This window comes from Argopecten irradians, chromosome 13 (genome assembly GCF_041381155.1).
Source record: "Argopecten irradians isolate NY chromosome 13, Ai_NY, whole genome shotgun sequence".
Lineage (NCBI taxonomy): Eukaryota > Metazoa > Mollusca > Bivalvia > Pectinida > Pectinidae > Argopecten > Argopecten irradians.
The window spans coordinates 33,929,740-33,952,771 of NC_091146.1; the positions used below are offsets into that span (position 1 = coordinate 33,929,740).

The window sequence follows — 23,032 nt, forward strand, 5'->3', positions numbered from 1 at the left end:
TTACCCCTATTGGGCCCCGCCCCTCCTGCCCCCTGGGGGTCAGAGCCAAAATTTATACAAGTTCTGTTCCCCTTCCCCCAAGGATGTTTCTTGCCAAATTTGGTTACAATCCATGCAGAACTCTAGGACAAGTAGCGATTTATAGGATTTACCTCTATTACCCCTATTGGGCCCCGCCCCTCCTGCCCCCCAGGGGGTCAGAGCCAAAATTTATACAAGTTCTGTTCCCCTTCCCCCAAGGATGTTTCTGGCCAAATTTGGTTACAATCCATGCAGAACTCTAGGACAAGTAGCGATTTATAGGATTTAACTCTATTACCCCTATTGGGCCCCGCCCCTCCTGCCCCCTTGGGGTCAGAGCCAAAATTTATACAAGTTCTGTTCCCCTTCCCCCAATGATGTTTCTGGCTAAATTTGGTTACAATCCATCCATAACTCTTTGACTAGTTGCGATTTAAAGGAAATGTTGACGGACGGACGACGGATGGACGGACGACGGACGGACGGACGGACGACGGACGCCGCGCCGACGCCGGACGCCGCGCCATAACATAAGCTCACCGGCCCTTCAGGCCAGGTGAGCTAAAAAAAAGAAGATTTTATTGCTTTTATGATAAATATAACAACACAGTTTTGTTGTATATGAGATAGTCGTGTTTATTTACAAAAATATACAGACCATATTGGTCTATCACAGTTAAGTCAATAGATAGTCTACATGTCAAGTCTATTCAATATACACCACAGTCTATATAAACGTGTTTACCTCTACGTATAAATACAAGGCCATACAAACTTAATTTTGTGATTCTGACTAAAATTGTTGTTATGTTGCTGAAAAACAAGGTATAAATGTATATATTAAGATCGGATTTTATCTCACAGATGTAAAAATTTGAAAATTCAAGAAAAACAATAGATCATTGTGAATAGGAAGATTATTTGGAATTAAAGCACTCATATCGATACTCCATCATGGTTTGAAAGTTAAAACATGATACGTAGAACAATAAAATAAAACAAGATCAGTCTTTGTTTTAAGACTTAGCACTTATCAATTAAATAAACACAAATAACAGAACAGAGGCTAGAATTGTTCGATTAGCATAATTGAAGTCTGATAATTAAAACATAAGTCAAAAATATAACTTTAATTGTTATGAACATAAAAGATAGCTTGACCAGATATTACACAAAAATATCTGACATTTAGACATATATTTATACTCTTTAATTTCAATTTCAATTTTTAATTTATATCTTAATTCTGACACTGATAATTCTGGAGAAGGGGAGATCACTACTCAGGGGAAATAACTCCAAATAATGCTAGTGAAAATAACTCTACATTATAGCACAGATTGTAATTATAATATACATGATTAACTGATAATAAGACAATAATTTCTCAATACCTAATTAGTATAGACAAAGAGAAAAGAAAACATAAATTATCTCCTATTGAAATTAAATTATCATTAATTATTTATTTGTTAATTAAAGTTCAAACGTTAAACAAGAATCACTGCTGTATTTCATATCCCAATGATTCACAAGAAAATCACAGAAAAATCACAGGTCGTAATTGGGGTTATTGGGGTCGGATGTAGCCAAATTAACCAATCACCAGGCAGTATGCAGTCACGCCTCGTGCTTGGCGCACGTGTACCTACACAATGTCGTAAAAGTGTCAGACTTATACTGATATTGTTAATATGGTTTCCATAGGTACAGGTATAAAATCAAAGTACTGAAAGTACTGAAATTTTAAGGCCAGTGATAAAATAATTTTTGAGTCTACAATGTTACAATCATTGGACTAAAGTCTATGACAATGGTACACTGGTTTCATATATGGACGGAGAACAATCACATCTGGACGGAGAACTATCACATCTGGATGGAGAACTATCACATCTGGATGGAGAACTATCACATCTAAATGGAGAACTATCATATCTTGATGGAGAAATTTCACATCTTGATGGAGAAAATGTCACATCTGGATGGAGAACTATCATATCTTGAGGGAGAAATTTCACATCTGGAAGAACGTGCAGCATGATCAACAATCATTTCAAAGGTGATATCACTTCCTGTACGTGGGGAGGTGACAGACGCATGGAAGAGCCTGGGGGACTACGAGGGGGTTCTGAAAGTAAATTAAACAGCCATTATTACACATATAAAATCAATGCATATACCGCTTTTCATCCACACGAAAGCATCCCTTTTAAGAAAAAAGGTGCAGATAAAATACTGTATTGGCCGTAGTTAGCGCCCCCTCCCATCTTCAGGAAAAGTATTGAAGTTATTTAGAAGCCCCATCTCATGGATTTAATGATGTTTTACATGTTTGTGATGCTTATAGCATCGTCATTGTATCCCATATTACATGAACTTGCGAGTGTTTCTTATGTAAATCATGACGTAATAAAGTATCTCAGAGGAAAAAACACATTTTTACTTTGAAAGATTAATGTGTCATGAGTACCGAAAGTGTAATAATATGGCAATTTTTTTTACAGATTTTTTATACCGAACTTAAATTTTGATACCCTGATAAGCGCCCCAATTATTTTTAATATTTTTAGTGCCCTGGACGCTTATTACAACGAATATTGCGAATACGGTATGTAAAAATACCATTTCAAATTAAATTTCACATGAAAACGTCACTTTTCTCATTTCATTCCAAATTAACATTAAGGCTAGACTAGTTCAGTAACGCTAAGTGTCCAAAATGATGATTTGAGAGGAGAGTGATTGAACTGATTTTGTTTTGTTTACAGCAAGATCACGTGATGTCAGGGTATCCTAGGTTATTGTAAAACTTCAAATGATACCGGAAATCCAAATAAGTGTACCCAGATGCTTGAAGTTTGGTCAGGGCCAACTTCCAATTATTGAGTTTAACTCGACATATATTATTATTTATATACAAGATTTAACCATAGATGGGCAAACTTTGTTATCTAAATATATATATATATATATCTAATCTACAATTACTGCACAATGTAACTACAGCCAGATAAACTTATGGTTTCTGTGTCTATACCAAATGTCAATAAAACCAATTGAATTTGTTCCAAATCTGACAGAACGTTTTCTAAATTGACCCCAAACTTTAACCTTTCATTGGAATGACGTCATTTATCTTGGATCGTGACAAATCTATGTATTGTACATGATTATTTATTTGGTTATAGTTGTTTTCTGAGTATTTCCATTCAGTGCTTTTACACTCTGATGAAATTTAAAAACAGGATTACTGGAGCTGTTTGCGAAGGTGCTATATATTTTTCACAGCAGTAAAAAGGAGTACACTCTCATTCTGATTTAGCTAATGAATATTTTCCTACATAAAAAGTAGTGCCAATTATAAGTAATTGGTTCCAGGATAAGTATAATAAATGGTTTGTATCTTACATTACAAGGTTTATTTTGGTACTCAACATCATGGTTTCTATACGTCTCGCACTTAATTAAATTTTGTATTGTATGATACTAACCGTGTATTTTCTATATAATTATGCACCATTCACCAATACTACAATTATTTTTTTGTTAATTATATGAAGGGCATGTGACAGGTACCTACCGCCTGGAATATCCCGGGAGGTGGCGCTACCTATAGGTGGCAGTGGGGGTGTGTTGGTCATATTACGAGACATGTCCATCCTTGACATGTCGCCATCTGACATCCTCACTCGTTTTGTGTTCTGGCTGACAGGGGACGATGGTGGAACGTATTCCTTAGTGGCAGAACCTAAACAATAGAGTGAGTTATTGTACAAATGATTCATGTGTTTATTTTTCCTTCACAAGCAATATTATCTCCCCTGACTACAGCATCCCTGGCTATGACATTACCTCCCCTGACTTAGAACGAATATATGTACCTGACCTACTATACCTTTCAGCCGAGTACTAAATGGTGCCTATGTGTCCTAGGGGAGCAATGCCTAAGAAAATCACTCAAGCACAATTTTCGATACTTTTTTGTAGGTTTCCGATTATTTAATGCATATACATGCATTTATATACTATTTTTGTCCAAAACAAACATAACTACCATTTTTAATATCGTCCCACTCACAAGACGTGAAAATCACAATTTGTAGACTTCCCATATATTCCCTTCAAAAAGACCTCGCAGAAAGTTTGTTATTTTATATTTTGTTCAGTTTTATTCCCTAGTAGATAACTAGTAGATAAGAAATATAAAACAAGTATGATAAAATGCTAACAACCGTTTTAATAATGGTTTGAATAACCATTACTTTGCTCCATTAGCAGTAATAGACGCCAATTGTAGCTCTAAAGACGACACCATTTTCTGTCTAAAGTCTTCTGAGCTATAATATTGAAGCAACACTGACTATGTCATTACCTTTCATGACTATGACATTATCTTCCCTCATTTTGAGATTATCTCCCCTGACTATAAAATTACTTCTCCTGACTATTACATTACCTTCAAAGACTATGACATTACTTCCGCTGACTATGACATTATCTCTCCTTATTATGACATAACTTCCCTCTACTATGACCTTACCTCCCCTGACTATGACATTATCCCCCTGACTATGACATAACTTCCCCTTACTATGACATTACCTTCCATTTCTATGACATTATCTCCCCTGATTATGACATCACCCCCCCCCCCTCCCCGACTGTGACCTTACCTCTCCTGACTATGACATTATCTCCCTTGACTATAACACTACCTCCCCTAAGTTATGACATAATCTCCCCTAAGTTATGACATAATCTCCCCTGACTATGACATTACCTCCCCTGACTATGACATTATCTCCCCTGATTATAACATTACCATCCCTGACTGTAACACATTACCTCCCTGACTGACATAACCTCCCCTGACTATAACATTACCTCCCCTAAGTTATGACATAATCTCCCCTAAGTTATGACACAATCTCCCTGACTATGACATTACCTTCAAAGACTATGACATTACTTCCGCTGACTATGACATTATCTCCCCTTATTATGACATTACTTCCCTCTACTATGACATTATCCTCCCTGACTATGACATTACCTTCCATTTCTATGACATCTCCCCTGATTATGACATTACCCCCCCCCTGACTGTGACATTATCTCCCCTGACTGTGACATTATCTCCCCTGACTATGACATTATCTCCCCTGACTATGACAATATCTCCCCTGATTATAACATTACCACCCCTGACTGTAACACATTACCTCCCTGACTATGACATAACCTCCCCTGACTATAACATTACCTCCCCTAAGTTATGACATAATCTCCCCAAACTATGACATTATCTCCCCAAACTATGACATTATCTCCCCTGACTATGACATTAACTCCCCTGACTATGACATAACCTCCCCTGACTATGAAATTGCCTCACCTGACTTTGTCATTACCTTCCATTTCTATGACATTACCTCCCTTGATTATACCATTACCTCCCCTGACTGTAACACATTACTTCCCTTGACTATGACATAACCTTCCCTAACTATGACATTACCTCCCCTAACTATGACATAACCTCACCTGACTATAACATTACCTTCCCTGACTATAACACATTACCTCCCCTGACTATGACATTACCTCCCCTGACTATAACACATAACCTCCCCTGACTATGACATTACCTCCCCTGACTATAACACATTACCTCCCCTGACTATAACACATTACCTTCCCTGACTATAACACATTACCTCCCCTGACTATGACATTCCCTGACTATAACACATTACCTCCCCTGACTATGACATTACCTCCCCTGACTATAACACATTACCTCCCCTGACTATAACACATTACCTCCCCTGACTATGACATTACCTTCCCTGACTATAACACATTACCTCCCCTGACTATGACATTACCTCCCCTGACTATAACACATTACCTCCCCTGACTATAACATTACCTCCCCTAACTATGACATAGCCTTCCCTGACTATGACATTACCTCTCCTAACTATGACATTACCTTCCCCTGACTATAACACATTACCTCCCCTGACTATGACATAACCTCCCCTGACTATAACACATTACCTCCCCTGACTATGACATTACCTCCCCTGACTATGACATTACCTCTCCTGACTATGACATAACCTCACCTGATTATGACATTACCCTCTCCTAACTATGGCATTACCTCCCCTGACTATGACATTACCTCTCCTGACTATAACACATTATCTCCCCTGACTATGACATAACCTCCCCTGACTGTAACACATTACCTCCCTTGACTATGACATTACCTTCCCTGACTATGACATTATCTCCCGTAACTATGACATAACCTCACCTGATTATGACATTACCTCCCCTAACTATGACATTACCTCTCCTAACTATAACATTACCTCTCCTAACTATGGCATTACCTCCCCTAACTATGACATTACCTCTCCTAACTATAACATTACCTCTCCTAACTATGGCATTACCTCCCCTAACTATGACATTACCTCTCCTAACTATAACATTACCTCTCCTAACTATGGCATTACCTCCCCTGACTATGACATAACCTCCCCTGACTATAACACTTTACCTCCCTTGACTATGACATAATCTCCCCTGACTATGACCTAATCTCCCCTGAATATGAAATTACCTCACCTGACTATGTCATTACCTCCCCAAACTATGACATAATCTCCCCTGAATATGACCTAATCTCCCTTGACTAAGACATTACCTTCCCTGACTGACATTATCTCCCCTGACTATGACATAACCTCCCCTGACTATGATATTGTCTCCCCTGACTATGACATTACCTCTCCTGACTATGACATAACCTCCCCTGACTATAATATTGTCTCCCCTGACTATGACATAACTTTCCCTGACTAAGACATTACCACCCCTTACTATGACATTACCTCCCCTGACTATTACATTACCTGTCCTGTCTATGACATTACCTCCCCAGACTATAACACATTACCTCTCCTTACTTTGGCATTACTTCCCCTGACTATAACACATTACTTCCCCTGACTATAACACATTACCTCCCCTGATTATAACACATTACCTCCCCTGACTATGACATTATCTCCCCTGACTATGACATAACCTCCCCTGACTATGATATTTTCTCCCCTGACTATGACATAACTTTCCCTGACTAAGACATTACCACCCCTTACTATGACATTACCTCCCTTAACTATGACATAACCTCCCTTAACTATGACAATACCTCCCCTGACTATAACACATTACCTCCCTTGACTATGACATTACCTCCCCTGACTATTACATTACCTGTCCTGTCTATGACATTACCTCCCCAGACTATAACACATTACCTCTCTTGACTTTGGCATTACTTCCCCTGACTATAACACATTACTTCCCCTGACTATAACACATTACCTCCCCTGATTATAACACATTACCTCCCCTGACTATGACATTACCTCCCCTGATTACGACATTACCTTTCCTGACTGTGACATTATCTCCCCTGACTATGACATTACCTCCCCTGACTATGACATTATCTCCCCTGACTATGACATTACCTCCCCTGACTATGACATTATCTCCCCTGACTATGACATTACCTCCCCTGACTATGATATTATCTCCCCTGACTATGACATTATCTCCCCTGACTATTATATTACATCCTCTGACTATAACACATTACCTCCTCTGACTTAGACATTACTCCCTGACTAAGACATAACTTTCCCTGACTAAGACATTACCTTCCCTGACTATGACATTACCTCCCATGACTAGGACATTACCTCCCCTGATTTTGACATTAAATCCCTTGCCTTAATAATTATTATCGCCCCTGACTTTGACATCATCTCCCCTTACTATGACATTACCTCCCTTGACGATGAAATTATCTCCCCTGACTATGACATTATCTCCCCTGACTATAACACATTATCTCCCCTTACTATGACATTACCTCCCCTGACTATAACATTACCTCCCCTGACTATAACACATTACCTCCCCTGACACTGACATTACCTCCCCTGACTATAACACATTACCTCCCCTGACTATGACATTACCTCCCCTGACTATAACACATTACCTCCCCTGACTATAACACATTACCTCCCCTGACACTGACATTACCTCCCCTGACTATAACACATTACCTCCCCTGACTATGACATTACCTCCCCTGACTATAACACATTACCTCCCCTGACTATAACACATTACCTCCCCTGACTATAACACATTACCTCCCCTGACACTGACATTACCTCCCCTGACTATAACACATTACCTCCCCTGACTATGACATTATCTCCCCTGACATTGACATTATCTCCCCTGACACTGACATTACCTCCCCTGACACTGACATTACCTCCCTTGACTAAAACACATTATCTCCCCTGACTATGACAATACCTCCCCTAATTATGTTGTTATCTTTCTTGATTTTGCTATTACCTTAATTATGATAAGTGTAAACACCTGTTCTAATTAAAGAGTGACTTACTGGCAAAAGACCGTGGCCGTGCATTTACTGGCTGAGCTGTTGGTCTGTTAACAGTTACGTAAGATCGAAGGTTGTTTTGTGAGGCATTCACGAGTCTGTCTTCTGTCATACCAGGTTGTGTGATCTTAGAACTGGAAATCAAAAGAGGCAGTGTACCTTAATCTATAACCTATTCAATTTTTACATACACTATAAGATATTTAACACAATAAATCATTTTTATTGACTATAACTTTTAACTACAAAAGTGTTATAGATTTGATAGCTTAGTCACAAACATTATTGCAAAGTTAGTCACAAACATTATTACAAAAAACTCAAATAGCTGCATTGCCAAATCAAATAAAACATTATGAATATGATGATACATTAACCATCCAATCAAACTAAATGTTACAAACCTGATAGTGTTTTGACCAATCAGCATCCTGTTTATATCCAACTCCAATATACGGGGTGTGTTCATTGCATTTGGATTTTGTGAACTAAGAAAGTTTTCTGGATCTCCTCTTACTAAAGAAGAGTTCATCTGCAAGGGAGACAAAAAGATAAAAAAAAAATAATACAAAACAAACAAACATGCTGCAGGATAGCATGCCAGGCAATTATTTTAATATCCATTACTTTCATATCAAATAACAGATATTATGGATCTGAATATATTGTTAACAACATTTGGTGAAATCTTTTAACAAAATTCAATGAAATTCCATGGACATCCATTTTGCTCCATAATATTTTTTTTTCACTTCATTCAGGTCGGACCATTGTTTCAGACAATTATTTCAAAGACAAATTTAACAAACTAAATATCATGATATATATAAGTGTGATTTGAAATGAAGTACATGTTTGCAATATTTGCCAAAATTACAAAATCTCACGAAGTTCCATTCGCTCCCCTACCCCATCCTTACAATGGAACAGATAAATAATCATACAATGATACACAGTACACGTGAACAAGTCCAAGATCAAAAGCAACAACTTACACTCCAGGTTTGCTTTTGGGATGTCCCGACCCAGTTTAGGGAGGCCCCAGATATGCCACCTTCATCTCCCTCCAGAGGGCGCTGTACTTCCTGTTTAGGCACTGTAGTTTCGTGCGTCATTGACTGTCAAAAGGAACATAAGTGGTGATCAGAATTTAGAAGAAGATCTGTGTCCAACCAGATCAACAATTACAATAAAGCTACTGTTCCATAATGACCTTATATACGCAGTCACATGCACAAAATGCATAACTTCTCAAAGATTCTCCATTCACTCAATCATAACCAATATATTCCATTGTTGTTTATCATTAAGTTATTCCCTATAGGTATCCATTGTGACATCATTTTATCTGAAAAGCATGTAGCAATGGTACTGACTGATCTCTGATATAGGTCACAGTGACCTACTTACCAGTGTTCTTGGTACTGACTGATCTCTGATCTAGGTCACAGTGACCTACTTACCAGTGTTCTTGGTACTGACTGATCTCTGATATAGGTCAATGACCTAGTGTTCTTGGTACTGACTGATCTCTGATATAGGTCAGTGACCTACTTACCTATATTATTGGTAATGACTTATCTCTGATCTAGGTCACAGTGACCTACTTACCAGTATTATTGGTACTGACTGATCTCTGATCTAGTCAGTGACCTTCTTACCTGTATTATTGGTACTGACTAATCTCTGATCTAGGTCACAGTGACCTACTTACCAGTATTATTGGTACTGACTGATCTCTGATCTAGTCAGTGACCTTCTTACCTGTATTATTGGTACTGACTGATCTCTGATCTAGGTCACAGTGACCTACTTACCTGTATTATTGGTACTGACTGATCTCTGATATAGGTCACAGTGACCTACTTACCAGTATTATTGGTACTGACTGATCTCTGATCTAGGTCACAGTGACCTACTTACCTGTATTATTGGTACTGACTGATCTCTGATCTAGGTCACAGTGACCTACTTACCAGTTTTCTTGGTACTGACTGATCTCTGATCTAGGTCACAGTGACCTACTTACCAGCATTCTTGGTACTGACTGATCTTTGATATAGGTCACAGTGACCTACTTACCAGTATTATTGGTACTGACTGATCTCTGATCTAGTCAGTGACCTTCTTACCTGTATTATTGGTACTGACTGATCTCTGATCTAGGTCACAGTGACCAACTTACTGTATTATTGGTACTGACTGATCTCTGATCTAGGTCACAGTGACCTACTTACCTGTATTATTGGTACTGACTGATCTCTGATCTAGGTCACAGTGACCTACTTACCTGTGTTGTTGGTACTGGCTGACCTCTTATAAGGCGCATATTAGAGGCAGGCGTTGGCGCAGGAGCAAACGATGATTTCTGGTCTCTGTGAGGTGATAAGTTTCGATGTGGCCTGCTTGGTCTCGTTAGTTTGCCTCCATAACGAGCATCTTTGATGTCTCTGGAAAAATGAAGATCATGGATTAAAACTTTGTCTTAATTCTAGTTATTTTCTAGCAGGTATTTCAAATTTAATTTTGATTGAAAAAAAAATCTCAAAAACATTGTTATCTCTGGTATTTCATACTTCATTTTGCTTGAAAAAAATTATTCTCGAAAACGAACTCTATGATATCAATAATGAATATGTATTTGTTTTTGAGGAAGAAGTCCTTTGATCACATAGGATTTGCACATAGAATAGCAAACTTTGCTATTGCCTCATGGCAAAAGGAAAATTTGAGATAAATATTGTTGCAAGATATCACACTCAGTCAGAAGTGATAAGTATTGTATTTTGTATAAGTCTATTATTTAGGAGATATAATCAACATATATCACTGTAATTAATCAATAATTAATTAATTAATGGATCAAGTGGGGAAATTCACTCTAAAGATATGGATTAGAAACTCTTTTTATAATGACATACGATACTAAGGGGAGATAATATTCAAAGGGAGATAATTCTTGTAATTTCATAATGTACATTGCATATGGGGAGACAACTCTTTTTAAGGGATGACGATACCATTAGCAGATGATAATAACATAACATTTGCAGAGAATATATACACTGTATTGCACATTTAATTAGGGCTTTTCACCATTTCGGTGAAAAGACCTATTGTTTTTGTTCTGTTTTTTATTATTATTATTAGCATTATTATTATTATTATTCTACACTTTTTTGTGTTCAAAATGATAAGAGGTATGTCAATGCCTTATTGTTATATTGTATGGCATGAGTTGATGGGGTGACCGCAACATTTTTAAGTAGGTTAAAAATCCAAGATGGCCGCCATGACGTCATACCTAAAAAGTTTAAAACAGCCATAACTCAAAAACCGTTTAAGATACAGCAAATATTTTTGATGTTTTATGTAGATCGTATAAAAGACTAACTTTTATTTAATTACAGCAATTAGGTCAAAGGTCAAACAAAAAAGTTCGCTATGGGGTCAAAGTTCACGAATTTTTATTTTTTTTATTTTGCGAATGTCATTCTGATGAATTTGGTGTCTTTTATTTTTTGGTAGCACTTCCGGTTAATGCTATATGCCATTTTGAACAATCCTTTGATCTTTGCTAAATTCCGGCCAAAATGTTTAACATTATATATTGTCGAACTGAATGACTAATATAGTCTGCAATTGCTATAGAAAAGACCCCTCTAATGCTCTCTAACGTTTGATATGATTTTCATCTTCATCAAAAAAACAAAATGGCCGCTATGACGTCATTAACAACAACGAGGACCCAATTTGTTTTCTTGTTTCACATACAAGTGCAGATTACATATAGTTACGAGACCGTGTTTTGTGAAGGTCAAATCAACAGTAAAGGTCAAATCAACAGTGAAGGTCAAATCAACAGTGAAGGTCAAATCAATAGTGAAGGTCAAATCAACAGTGAAGGTCAAATCAACAGTGAAGGTCAAATCAACAGTGAAGGTCAAACCAATAGTGAAGGTCAAATAAACAAGTACATAATTATCTAAAAGATTTTTTTTTATTAGCTTTACATCCTATTAACAGCCAGAGTCATGAAAGGATATGCCAGGTTTGTTGGTGGAGGAAAGCCTGAGTACCAGGAGGAAGACCACGGACCAACAGTCAGTACCTGGCAACTGCCCCACATGGGATTTGAACATGTGACTTAGAGATGGAGGGCTTGTGGTAATATATTTCTTACTAACTAGGCCACTGCAGCCCTTATCCTAAATGCATTTTAATAAAAAATAGTTCAAATGTTTTAAACACAGTCTAACTGCTAAAATTCTAATATTAATAATTCTAATATCTATACATGTAATTTAATTACTTTAAGATACATTAATTTGTTTTTCTTTGATTAAATAAAGCAATTACAAATATGATAAAAGATGCTCCACTGCCAACAGAGCATCATTGATATTCGTCATTTGAACAATAATTGGTGTTTTAATCGTGTATATATGCCTAATTAACACAAAATATAATATGAAATAATTTATTTTGCCTTTGGTGCATGCACAATCAGTACTTAATTCCATATAGAAGCTCAATGCTGGTTATGGTGTAAAGAAAGTAACTTTTTCAACTTTAAGAAAATACTAAATCATCAGCTCCTTTGTTTGATAGTGAAAAAATACCATTTGTCAGTGGTGGAGCATCTTTGATTCATGAATATATTGCAAATTTTTTTTTTTTTTTTTTTTTTTATTTTACAAAATAATGTCATGATATTACATGTGTTGCGAAGTGAATTATTAGTAGACAGAATAATACGAATAATTGTGGGCTCAATCAATTTATAACATGTATAGTAATACCTCTCTAACTCAAACCACAAGGGACTCGGTTAATAATTTGAGGAATACGAGGTATTTCAGGCATCGACAGTCAAAGTCTTTGATACCAATGTATGACAAACTATGCATGTAAATGACATTTGAATTAACATTTTTTTTTTCCATTTAAACATGTTTAAAAGCATTTTAATTATCTTAAAAGTGATTTTCAACTGTTGTGATAATAGAATTCATTATAGATGGATAAACACACTCATTCAAATGGGACTAATTTCCATACGTACCATGTGATACCTGATAACGTTAGTGCGGGACTAGTATCTGCAGTGGTGATGGAATAACACTTTGTAATCTTCCCACTGAAATGACGTTAGCTCGTGATATCATTTTTTTGACGTCATTCCATCACCAAAGAAACAATAGTCCTGCACAAATGTTATCGGGTATTACATGGTACATGAATTAGCCCGGGCCCATTCCGTTAACCAACAAATCTATTGAGCGAAATACCCGAGTGTTCAACATATAAATATGAATTAAGGAAAGCAAATTTACATCTGTTTGAGGAATAAGGGGTATTTGATGATCAATATCTGTTTGAGCTATCCTGAGGGTTTTTTTGACATGAAATATACAGACCTATCTGGAGCATTAGGTCAGGACTATGGGATCGGTTTGATGAAACTCGTATTCAAGGAATGCGAGTTCGAGTTAGAGAGGTTATGCAGTGTTATCATAATTTAAATTCTCTCACCGCACTGTCATCGGAGCATTAAGGTATTTAAACCTGGAGAAACATAGAAATATGTCTTACATAATTATTAAGGTATAAGTATTAAATATGTTACGATTATTCTCAATGACTGAAACATACAATCAAGTACGGAACAATTGACCAATCGCAAGGCAGTATATAGTCACAACTCATGCTCGCAAATGCTCCTGTACTTATTCAATATCGCAGAAAATATTGACATATACAAAATGCAAAGTTAGGTGTGGTACTCAGTAAGTCTGATTGACAGCTGGCGATCTGTCCTATGTTACCTGAGCAGATATATTTATACTGCTTTTGTGTAATATATTTATATCTAGATGATATCAAGGGTGAATTTATCTGATGAAGTCAATTATTTTAATTAACCTGTTAAACAGCTAATTACTGTAATTAGTAAATAGACGACAGATTCCATAGAAATCTAGTTTAATGCTTAAAGTGAATAGCCGGGCAAAGAAAACCAGTCTAAATGTGTTCATTGGCCTTCCAAAAGTTCTCGCATATTAATACGACGGCCAAGTTCTGCTTAGTTTCCCAGTTCTGACCATTAAAGTAAAGAAAAATTGAAAGCATTGAAAGCGAGGCTGCGTGGAAATGTATAACCACGGACAAAGTGAGCCGGGTAGACGTTTTAGAATTTCCATACTTTAAATTAATTTCTTCGTGCGCAGACAGATTTTGACGAGAGATTTTATTTTTCCATTTCATAAGAAATCATACTGGATACATTCACACCATTTTTACCGACTTTAGCCATCCTTGCCCGACTGTTCACTGTAAACATTATATTAACATATGAAATGAAACCATTGGTAAACCCAAAACTTGTGAAATAAGAAAAAAGTCATAATTTAACTGGAAAACTTGTAATTTAACTTTCCAACTCTTAAAATAACTTCCCTATTTGTAAAATAACCATAAAGTTGTAATTTTAACGCATTTTCAGTTAAGTTAGGAGTTTTTCCAGTTAAATTACGACTTTTTTCTTATTATGAGTTTTGGGCTAACCAGTGTACTGATATGTATCTTAAAATTTAAACTGAATATTTAGTTGCCGGTAGGTCAGACCTATTCAGTAGATCTACCGATGGTACAATATCATTCGAAACTACGTTAGATAAGTACACCCAGTAAAACAAAGATTTATTCCTTCAAAGAAAAGTGATTTTTAGATCTAATCAATAATTAAAATTAACCTGAATATAAACAATAAATAAACAGCTCCAATTAATGTAAACAAACCTGAAAAGACTTGAACCTCCCAGGGCCCAGACCCAATTTACCTCATATTCTTGTGTCATACTGACCAAAGTTATTTGACTCATTCACCCCTGAAGACATATTTAGACTCTCCCAGATAAAGGACTAGAACAGTTCATTATGAGATTTCAGGGGTGAATGAGTTAAATACTGGAATGTGGTAATGTGACACTCAAAACAATGGCTGCTTCATTAAACTGATATCAATCTATTAAAGCGTCCCGCATGCGGTGGGGTCAATGTTAGGTGTCAAAGACTCTTTCATATGTAGATATGAAGGATAGTGGTACGCGGAATAATTAACCATTTTTACCTCCAACTATGTACTTGTACTTATCGAGTCAAAAGAAAACACAATTGTAAAAGTTAATAAATTCAAAAACGTTTAGTCATTGATTTAAAGGCCCACTACCTTTCCGAAACGGTTTTTGATTTTTAAAATGGGAATGTAAAACGAGATTAATGATTTTGTAGAGTTGCAAAAGTTATTAACTTAACGTAAATACTACACTTATTATCACCTCCTAAACAATTTAATTAAAATAAGTTAAAATATTAATTTTCATAACGCGGGTCGTCTTATGTTTTCCCCCGTCGTCCTAAATACCGCGCGGTAGTTGACTATCACTGCGGCAGACGGTAAAACAGCAAAATGACTCTCCATTGTGATCATATATTAAGCAGGAAATCTTGCATATGTTTGGTGTTGTAACCTCATCTTAGGCCATCGGTATATATTTTCTGAGGTAATTAATGTTTTTAAGAAATCTTTATATTTTGCGCCTGAAAGGTAGTGGGCCTTAAGTACAGAAGATTTAAAAGAAATGCCTTAAATTTTCATTAAAAAAATACTACAGCTCATGAGATGACGGCCCGCTTCAGAAAGTAAGACCGTAACCCTCACACCCACAAGCTACATCAAAGGTTGTGCCGCCAGATATCAAAGAAAAATCTGTCGTAAGTCCAATGTCACGATCAGTGCACAAACACAAAAGCACTTGCGCTGTATTCGTCCAAAACCCAGAGCAATGAATCCTTCTTACTTTATATATACAGTGACGTGCCAAAAGTCTTTCACATTTTTATGACGTCGCGTCGTCTTGTGATTTAGAATATTGCAACTTTAGAAAACCATAACTCAGAAACCATGGAACACACCTACCTGATATTTTAGTATTTTGTTGCGTGACCCTTTGCCTTAAAGCGGATAGTCGGGCAAGTGACTGTAAAATCGGTAAAAATGGTATTAATATATCCGGTATAATTTCTTATGAATTAGAAAAATAAAACTTTCCGTCAAAATCGCTGTACATGCGAAGAAAATAATAATATCTATGGGAATCCTAAAAGTCCTCCCGACCGGCTATGAGTGCAGGTCAATCTTAACGCATGCGCAACATCCACCACTCTCCGTAGTAAACAAAACATGGCTACCGTAGTTTTGAACCAAAAGGTTTCCGCCAAAACAACCAACTGACTCACCTAAAATGCGAAAGGAAAGGCAATGGAGCAGCGACAATCCCAACAACTGACTCGGTAAACATTACGACGCATGGAGAGTGTTAATACAACTTGTTATAGTGAAGAGAACAGTTCAAACGAGCATGCGGCTCCGGACCGCTACTGTACGTACCTAGGCCTACTACCCGGTACTCCCTGCTCAGCTGATAGTGAGTGAGTCTTCGTATTTTGATCATTATGTAAATAGTCCCTAGCAGTATTTAAGGATTAACTTGAATAGATTTTTTATGTTATGGAGATATAACACAAAAATCTGAGTGTACTCTAAATAAACCGCGAAGCGGTTTATGATGAGAGTACACTCAGATTTTTGTGTTATATCTCCATAACATAAAAAATCTATTCAAATTAATCCTTATAATTCAATTTACTAAAGATAATCTCTTCAACATTTAAAATTTATTTTGGGACTCTTTTGTCTATGAAATTATTACGCCGTCATCTCAGCCAATCAGAAGCGACGTTACAAACGGCGACGCCATTTTTTCCTTTATGGGCTGATAAAGTAAATTTTTAAGCCAATGAAAATGATCGTAACAAGCAAAATTGAATTATTTTTTCATAAATGAGTGGTCACATATGGTCACATGTTTCATAGCTGTTCCCCAATCGCGTAAAACGCAACCCTGGGGTAAATAGCGGTTCTTTCGTGGGGCCTCTTTAGGGGTAATGAATGCCCTGTTTATTTATAAAATGTACCGTTGTAATGCATGTACAGTTAGAATGTAACCGCTAGTGCATTATCAAGCTAAGATTTGTTTCAATTAATCTATAATATTATGCTACCGGTCAATTCATACAGTTCTGATGTATATATTTATAGATTTTTAATTTGTAAATTTTTGTTCTGTACATGTTCTGGTAGTGTTATACACTGATACAATTGTATATAGGATTTACATTGTAGGTTAATTGGTAAAATTGTATTGTATATGTTCTGATATACACATATACATATGTACATGTAGGTTTTAGCTTGTTCTTTAGATATATTTGGAGGACACATACAGTATTATTTCTGGTCATAATAATAAATAGTGTTTGTATATTTATTACAACTGTACCTGGTTCATGTGTATATGACAAACTTTACAGAGTTGAAATGTACTGCAGCCATGTATCATTTATAATTATTCTGAATTTTTGTTGGAACTATAGATAATGAATTTTGTATCTTTTTTGAAACAATATTTGATTCTATCAAATGCATCAGTGACACATTCACAACTTATAAAATGTTTTCTCTAAAATAAAAAAAAACTGTAGAATGAACCTACATTTATTCATTTACATATATTTGAAATTGATCATTTCAATTTTTGTCATATTCAACAGATATAAAAAAATGTTGGTTCTTTTTTTTCAGGCACCATGCATGCATAGTGACATGAATACAGAAAGTTCATCCCTTGGACCTGTATACAAGTGTATGTATACATATACATACAATTAGCATCATATGAAGACTGAAGAATGTTGATATGAGTGTTCTTGAAAGTAAACTTTTCCAATATGGACCTATAAGATCATGAACAAAACATTTAAACAGTACTAATTTATTAAATGTTCCTTTCAACTGTAATCATTAAATAAAATTATGATGCAATACTTTTTCATTGTTTAACTTTGTAGAAATATTTGTTTATATTAGTCCTCTAGATCCAGTGATTATAATTCTTGCATCCATATGCCGGCCCATTTGTTTGTCAGGGCTTGTGAGATAGCTTTTCAATTACTTTTAAAATATAAGGATTTTTTTTACATATAGCAATATAGATACCATTGTCTTAGCATTTCTAAATTCTACTTTACAAGAGAGTAGACTCAACATATAAATAAAACCATAAAACTAGCAAGTTATCTGAAATGTTAAAAATCTTTTTGTCTGAACCAAATTTCACATTTATTGTCTATGTGTAACTTGTACATAGACCATTTATGTATTAATACTGTAGTAACAGTGATTACAAACACATAGACTAAAATGTAGTATGTAGTACTATGTACATCTGTCTTTGATTTGAGTTCTAAACAAAAAAGTGGTACCTATTGGGAAGTTGTGACTTGGGCGGAGGGTGAAATACAGAAGAAATAGCTACACATGGAAAAAAGAAAGATATACAGTACCATATGGATTCAAAGTTGCTCCAAAATCAATGAGACTAAATAACCAAAAAAAGCCATGTAAACCCCAAATATGCAATGACCAGATCAATGATAAAGCACCCTTCCACTTCCAGTTATCTGTAGCTATTTCTTCTATATTTCAACCCCCCACTCAAGTTACAACTTCCCAACCTCATGATTCTTCTGTCTTTTAGCCCCCCACCCCCACCCCCCCACACACACACATACCTGATTGATTGTCATGTTATTTCAGGTTCCTATTCAGGTATTATTCCTAAAAACCAAAAAGGGTATACACACTGTGTACTCTCAAAGGAGGGGAACCACTTCATTCAAAAATGGAATTTACAGTTTCATCTTAATTTTGAAATTTTCAATTTAATTATTAATTACTGGACTATTAAAACAGTATAGAACCCCTCGGCTACAGACAAAGTACTGTGGTACACATTTCTCTTAATTAATTACTTTTCTTCAACTCAATCATCTTTTTCTCCAGAGCACAAAAAAGAACAGGAAACAACAGAAAAGGAAAGTAACATACATGTAGGCCTATATGTTTTCTGGAAATATATATGATGTGTTAATTCTCACAGCATAGGCCTACATGAATGTGAAGAATTAAATATTATCAATGTTTGAGAGAATTTCCTAGTTGTAATTCTATAGCAGCTACATGGAATGTACGTTTTCATATATACATTGTACGATACATATACATCATAAAAGTTTCTTTCCTTCCAGCTGGACATTCATGTCATCTCTCTCCAGAACTCAAATATTGTTTACAAAAAAACCCAAACAGAGACATAGATAATTTAATTAAATCTCTGCAAAAAACTACACGAATAATTGAACACATATATTGTACATTTACTTGTAAAATATCTATGTATGAGCTAATTTATTTTCACATCTTTGACAGCTACATGCATGGACGTTCTATGGAACGTTTTCGTGTGGTTTTAAATGGGAAATTATGTTACGATTATTTGTACTTAACCTTCATGATTCGGTTGATGTAAAATACGACGAATGCGATGCTGCAATAATTGCCCCTTGCCGGGGCCCCATCTCTGCATCGGCCGAATATTTGTGTCGATTTCCATGTACAAGATGCTTTTATCGAAAAATTATTACAAAGCATTGTCATTAATGTAAGAATACTTCATTTGCATCAAATGTATCATCTCAAAACAACAATTTGCATACCGCATTAGTGGTTTATCACACGAAACGAAACCGACACGACTGAGAAACACACATGTCCATGTTGACATTTCCACGCAGCCTCGATTTTTTCAAAGAGTTTTGGTTATATCTGTTTTATGTTTTAGAACTTTGCTAAATTTACACGGGGCTTCCCCTAAAACGTTATAATTTGTCAAAATCTTTGCACGTTTGTCTTTTTAAATGATGTTAGATTTAGTGGCTGATGTTATTATTTATTTTGCATTGTTATTCATTTCATTTCACGTGTTAGTGTCAGCAATGATTGTTAATGATTTTGTTTCCCATGTTATTGCCAGAATGTTACGTGATTTTTATGTGAAACTTTGTTAGCATCAACAGAACATGTGATTGTTTACGTGACCACGTTACGAGTATCGTTGGAAACGTTATTTTTTTTTGAAAGCGTTATTTTTTTCGTGGAAATAACACTGCCTATTGTTCTCATTGACCCCCTACGGCGACAGCGCAGTGAGCCGGCGGGCGAGCTTCGCTAGTGTGTTGACCACTCACCCATAACGAGAGCACGGCTCCCGATATATAGTCGACTGGCGGTATCGCTGTCACTGTATCGCTACCGTATCGCATGTGCTGTGCAACTGAGCAAGGAATATATATAGTTTTCAGTTACTATATTTACAGTTCTTTTTCTCCAAAGTTTGCATTCACTGTATAAACTTATTGAAAATTCCTGACATATTAGGGTTGTCTTGGAATCGGCAAGGACGTTTAAATCCTTGGTATCGGTCATAGTTTAACTACACTGTACAAAGATTTGATGTTTTTTTAACATATTGTGTATTTCAAGTTTATTGATTATTACGTTATAAATATAATATATAGATATGTTTCTGATAACGTACGTAATCTGTTTTGTTTAACGAAATTGTGTACATTTCTTGTATGGCTGATTAACAAAACTATTTGTCGAAGTTATGCATATTATGGAATCTGTTTTGATTAACGAATTGTGTACATTTCTTGAATGGCTGATTTATATATATCACAACATTATTTGAGGCATATTTTGGAACAACTCCTATATATTCAAAATGAACATGACAAAGTCTACTATAATTCTATATGATATGTCGTATCGTACAGGGAAGACACAAATAAATATCAAATGCACGTCCCTTGAATACAGTTAAAATACGCATGATGCAAACTGACATGCATTTATTTAATTAAATACACTGTATTGTACGTTTTGTCTACGTTATGAAAAGTGAAATATATATTCAAGTTCATGCTAAAATCACTGTCAAAACAAACTCCATTGTATCCGACTTGCTACCACGCAGGGACATGTAACATGCGCAGCGACCCGTGAAAAATGCCCGCGGGTCAAGCAGTCGTGGATCTTTTATTTTCCTCAAGTATTATTATCTGCGCTAGAAGGCCGTTACCATTATTTTTTATGTACTGTTTGGAATCGGCTTGTTAACTTAAGCCGTTAACTTTTAACTTCAACAAAGATTATTGAAAAATGGTACCGCGACATAGAGTCATCTAGCTAAAGGAAAACTATACTCTACTATCAAAGAATTTGTGTCACGATAAAATGAGATGTGTTCTCCTTTCAAGATACTCGGAGTCATTAGTTGCCGGACACCTAGATATCCGCATTTTGGTGTCAGGACATGTATTGTGGTAACGAGACTTATTTGGTGCGTGACGTAATCGACCCTTTGCGAGGCAGCGCAGCTCATCACTATCAATGCTTGCATACGGCGCTCGACACACCTACCTGTGATTTTCAAAAACGTCTTTTCAGCGATTGGGGATAGTTGCTACGTTTCTCTGATTTTTTTTTTTTTTTTTTTTTTTTTTTATTAAATAGCATTGTCATGAACTTTCGTTTTCTTATAAAATGTTAAGCAATGCGGGACGAAAGCGTAATTGTGAGAACCGCGATGAACAACGTAACCCTGTACAATTTCACCTGGATGCGGAGGCTGGTGGATAATTATGTATATTTAATGAGGGTAAAACTTTCGTGTAGATTTCTTACTTTTTTTTCAATGATTTATGCATTCTTTCTAAAGACTGTAGTAAAAAGTAACACATACTTGTATTCATCTTAGCATTAACATTTTTCTACATATTTAATTCTCCCTCTCTCTTTCTTTCTTTCTCTGCCTCCCTCTCTGAGTGACAGGTCACAGCACTTATAGGTTCTCGCCATGTCTGCTAGTGTGATTATCCTGTTTAGACAGGAATTTACACTAGACCTATACACGGTGGAGAAGGTTAACGGAATCGTGATGCGCCCTGACTTACGAGGCTCGACTTACGGGGCGCTTATATTAAGGCGGCACTAGTAGGAGCACGAAGCGAGATAAATGGCCGACAATAATTGTATACACTTTATAGACAAAGATATTGAAAGGAACATTAACATTGAAAGTTGCTAGTAGACGTAAAAAATTTCTCTTTATGAGTTGCAAATTGGTTGAAATCTTAGCGAAGTACGGGATTAGCTGGGCGGGTGGTTACGTTATGTATAGTAATCTTCAGAATGTGCACACAAGTCATCTACAAGTATTTAAACCAGAGACTTAATAGTTTTACTGTAATTTAGTAGTAAATTTTGATTCATATATTGTATATGGGGGTGGGGGTTTATACGTATCGACAAAACAATGCAGATTAATTATAACATTTAAATTTTGTGGAACTACACGTGTCAAAATTCATGTTGTCAGAAACATTTTAATTGTCAATCTGTTTTAGTGCATTACAAACACAATAATTACTTCTTTTTATTTATTTTGAATTCCAGAACGGTTTAAGAAACAC

The 23,032-nt window shown here is 35.9% G+C and overlaps 1 protein-coding gene across 1 annotated transcript; it reads right to left on the minus strand.

The window, feature by feature from the left end:
- Positions 1-631: 631 nt before the first annotated feature.
- Positions 632-15,413, minus strand: LOC138306387 (uncharacterized). The gene is made up of 7 exons (XM_069246823.1): positions 15,335-15,413; positions 10,824-10,983; positions 9,529-9,651; positions 8,938-9,065; positions 8,537-8,667; positions 3,605-3,772; positions 632-2,152 (listed from the first exon to the last, which is right to left on the minus strand). Exons 1-7 carry the CDS (start codon positions 15,391-15,393, stop codon positions 2,073-2,075), a joined length of 849 nt encoding a protein of 282 aa, XP_069102924.1. The 5' UTR covers positions 15,394-15,413; the 3' UTR covers positions 632-2,072.
- Between the last annotated feature and the right edge of the window lie 7,619 nt (positions 15,414-23,032).